This window comes from Leuciscus leuciscus (assembly GCF_965113295.1).
Source record: "Leuciscus leuciscus genome assembly, chromosome: 8".
NCBI classification, from domain to species: Eukaryota; Metazoa; Chordata; class Actinopteri; order Cypriniformes; family Leuciscidae; genus Leuciscus; species Leuciscus leuciscus.
The window spans coordinates 32,392,315-32,396,857 of NC_138732.1; the positions used below are offsets into that span (position 1 = coordinate 32,392,315).

General features: G+C 45.0%; 1 protein-coding gene across 1 annotated transcript; it reads left to right on the forward strand.

Moving 5' to 3' along the window:
* Positions 1-426: 426 nt before the first annotated feature.
* On the forward strand, positions 427-1,830 carry LOC309505287 (zinc finger BED domain-containing protein 4-like; the record flags this gene model as incomplete). Its single annotated transcript, XM_082178664.1, has 2 exons — positions 427-773; positions 1,026-1,830. 2 exons carry the CDS (start codon positions 427-429, stop codon positions 1,525-1,527), a joined length of 849 nt encoding a protein of 282 aa, XP_082034790.1. The 3' UTR covers positions 1,528-1,830.
* Between the last annotated feature and the right edge of the window lie 2,713 nt (positions 1,831-4,543).

Consider the following 4,543-nt stretch of genomic DNA (forward strand, 5'->3'; position numbering starts at 1 on the left):
TCCCAGTGGATAGACGAGAGTTTCATGCCGCAACGAGCCATATTACATGCGAAACAATTCCGCGGCTCGCACACCAGCCAGGCTATAGCGCATGTGTTTGAGGAAATGCTCCAGACATGGGGTATACCTAAAACATCAGTACATGTTGTGCTTCGAGATAATGCCAAAAACATGATTAAAGCCATGAATGACGCAGGGCTCCCAAGTCTGCCGTGTGTCGCGCACACGCTCCAACTGGCTGTTCACGAGGGCTTATTAGCACAGAGGAGCATAGCAGATGCTATAGCAGTGGGGCGGAAAATAATTGGGCATTTTAAACATTCCGCCTTAGCCTACTCCCGCCTCGAGGACATTCAGGGACAGCTCAACCAGCCAATAAAGAGACTACAGCAGGACGTACAGACGCGCTGGAACAGCACGTATTACATGCTCCAGTCCCTCATTGAGCAAAAGCGAGTGCTGGGGGTGTATGTGTCCGAGCATGAGGGAGTTCATCCGCACTATCTCACCGCTCACCAATGGGCTCTTATGGAGAAGACTGTTGCCATCCTTGCCCCCTTTGAGGAACTAACTAAAAAAGTGAGCAGCTACGACGCACTAGCCTCTGATGTCATCCCAGCTGTGACTGTGCTAGTGAGACTTCTAAACAGAGAAACAGACGAGGACCACGGCGTCAAGACAATGAAAGCAACCTTACTGGCAGCTGTCAAGAAGCGCTTCAGTGACGTCGAGACCAACCCACTGTACTTCATCTCCACCATACTTGACCCAAGGTAAAGTCTGTGTGCTATAGGTATTCAATGATAAACTACAGTACTAAATGTAAGATTAATTTCCATCTGAAATATTATATTATATTTTTGTAACTAAAATACACAAATACAAATGTATGCAATATAATATGAAATATATTTCCCTTATTACTACCAGAAAGCCAAATGGCTGGCATTTGTGACAGTGGTTTAGGGGAAACTAAAATCTGTCCTATTTTTCCACATATTAATACATTCATGAATTTTGTTCAGGTATAAAGATCGCTTCTTCTCCAACAATGCTCCGGAGGCCAAGCTGCACCTGAAGCAGGAGCTGCAGATGATGTCCAGAGCTGAGGCAGAGGGGAGTCGGGCAGAAGCTGCAGAACCTCCTGCTAAACTGTTCCTCAAGGCCCAGGCCAGCACTAGCAGCAGTCTGGACACTGTATTTGAAGAAATCGCTAAGGAGCAGCCCCAGGCAGCACAGCCGCTGGCAGCAGGTGCTGCCATTGAGCTCGACACATACCTCGGAGAGGCCCCAAGCCCTCGTGAAGACAGTCCTCTGAAGTACTGGGGTGTCAACAAAATCAGGTTCCCCACTTTGGCTAAAATGGCCCATAAATACCTCTCAGCCCCATGTAGCAGTGTGGAAAGTGAAAGGCTTTTTAGCTCAGTGTCACACATTATAGATGAAAACAGAAACAGGCTGACTGCTGATAATGCAGAAAAGCTACTTTTCTTAAAAAAAAACCTGCCACTCACTTTTTCTAAATAGGCTCCATTAAGTGAGTCGTCTTAGACTTGATGTTAATACCTACCTCAGTTGCACTGACTGCCACAGTTCTATGTTGGTGGATGTTGTTAGTTTATTCAAATATTGTGCACTAAATAGCAAAGATGTTTATTAATGCCCCTTGTGTCGTCCAAAGCGGCAGAGTTTACAACAAACTGAAAAAAATACTTGAGTTGCACTGTCACTGTTTACATTTTTTTTAATAATTATTTATTCTGTAATATGTTGCATACAACATGCTTTTCATTTTAAATAAATGTTCTTAATTCCAAACTAGTCCCTTGTTTTTTTGTTAAATTATATGACTAAAGTGTGTGTGTGTGTGTGTGTGTGTAAATTAGTCTACTACAAACTTCCTTAACAGTATTTATGCTTACAGGGCACCTATTATGACCCTTTTCACAAGATGTAAAATAAGTCTCTGATGTCCCCAGAGTATGTATAAATATAATACCCAACAGATATTTTTTTTACAGCATGTTTAAATTGTCATTTTTTGGGGGCTCAGAAAAACACACCGTTTTAGTGTGTATCCCTTTAAATGCAAATGAGCTGCTGCTGCCGCCCAAAGGGTGGAGCCTTACGAGCTCGCGCTCAGAGCCAGGACAATCTCATCTGATAATATCAAAACAGAAACTCTCATTAGTGGTGTTCATTTCGACTCGGAGTCGGACAATAATGCCCACAGAGCCAGAGAATATATACTGTATGGAGATTGAACAGGTATAGTTTAGCTTAATTATGGTTATAACTTATTTGTCATCTGCTTTTATCCACTATTAATACAAGCCTGCTGTAGCAGACCTCGTCCGAATGATGACCAAAATATACTGATGAGTTCGATTAAGTTTATTGTACATCACACAAAAGATGAAGCGTTAGTTTTACTCCAGAAAATCACTGTAAGAGCAGCTAAATAAAAACAGTATAAGATGTGAGCATTTAAGTCTTATCCAAAACTCTCTCTCTCCCTTTCATTAGCATGGAACATACACAGCGAAGTACACAAAACACTCGTTACAACTAACAGTAAACAAATATATACACACCTTTTCAGTCTGTGCTTAAAGGTGAACTAAGTAACTTTTTTACTTTAACCGAACAGCTTCGGAGTCATTGGAATAGTTATATGACTTATTTCGGGTTGAATGGTGGTCGTCTCGCACCCCCCAAGCGCCTGTGAGCCGAAAAACCACCCTTGCAACTTTGGGCCGGCGGGCGTGTATCGCTTGATATCAGGTCTCGCGTTGTAACGAGTTGCTTTATGGCACTGCACAGTGCACACGTACACGTAGAAAAAGGTAACGTTAGATACTGAGTTCTTCACACTTTCGTCATGGCTGAACCGGTAAAAAAGAAGCAGAAAGCTAGGAAAGGTTTGTCGGAGGACCAAAGAAAGAGGAAACGGCAGACTGACCGAGCAAGGAGTCAGACTCGAGTAAATATCGTTCTTGTTGATGGACTAGTAGACATCTTCAGAGCTTATCTGTGCCTGTTCGATGTCCGACGCTTTGTAACGCGTTGTGTCAGGAGGAGAAATAGGGATAGCTCACAGATGAAGTTATTACAGAGGCCAGACAGACTCACGGAGGCGATTGGCATCTCACAACTTGCACTTTATTCCCCAATCGAACTCGTGTAACTGTTTGTCACCCATTCTACCGTCCACAGCTTTACTTGATAAACAAAAGTAAGATAAGAATGAGCATCAAACTGAAATAACCCGCATACATGGGGGTGTTCGAGGTGCACATACAATACAGACTGACGACAGTTCAACAGGGCGCGCGCAGCTCTTAAAGGGGCCACACCTTATTTCCACTCTTTACAGCCTCCATCCTACTGAACAGGTACCGGTATAGAGGGCGGAAGGGATCAGGCCGTGAGTGCAGAGACGGCTCTGCTCGAGTGGCGACAGTAATATTAAATACAAGTACTCCACAGCGACTCTAGGGGTCGCTGTTTGACAAAAACGGAAAGCTGCATAGTGTGCCTTTAATAAAGTGAAAGTGAAAGTGAAAGTGACACATGACGGCGCTTGTCTGAAGTTTTAAATCAGTGGTTACCCGTAAGCCAATCACATAACGTTTGGTTATGACATGTGTTATGCGCTGACTCAGCCGCATCGAACTTCCACTGTAAACACATGTATGATGTGAAAACAAAACCATCGAGCGAAATACCGGAGTGAACATGGCTGTGAACGACTTTTGCAGATTATGTGAAGTAAATCTCCGCATCCACGGTACAATCAGCGTCTACGTCACGGCTCTCAGCCCGCCCTCTGTTCGTTGATTGGCCGGCTGTTTTGAGGCCGGAGGAAAACTGAGAGATAGGTCGCTATCTCAGACTGAGTACAGAAGCGAACTGAAATTGAGCGGAAGTACGAAGTCTGACGTAGTCAGGCTAGTCTACAGCTGCTCAAGCGTCGAAACAATGGCGGACTGTGTCCCGCTCCCTCAGGGCGGGTCTATGCTCAAACTGCAGTGTCAATCAACAGTCGTGGGAGGGGCCTGTGCAAAGTGACGTCACATTGCCGCGAATCTGAGAACGGCTTGTTCTGAGACAGTGCTTATGATTTATTGGGATTATAAAAAAAGCACTGGGTGGATTTTTATCATTATAGGGTGGTTGTGTACACACACTGCCAACACACATTTATGTTGGCATAACGTTGGCTGTCTTGCGCAGTCTACCCTCGTCGGACAGGTAATACAAGGTGCAGGCGACAGGGAACCGCATGACGGTCGTCTCAGCCTCGATGTAGGGACGCAGCAATTCGGAGAGTGACAGCAGCGATGACCTTGACATCCTAAAATGTTCATGCCACTCATCCGGGACAACCACTTCATTTTCGAAGTTCTCCCACCAGACAGCAGTTCGCCCAGGTCGGACCCAAAACCGGCGACGCTGGCGGTGACGCGGACTGGTTCTTTTGTGTTGGAGGGAGGAGAAGTTGTTGCAAAATTGCTGACCTCCGAGCACTCATTCGTCTCTG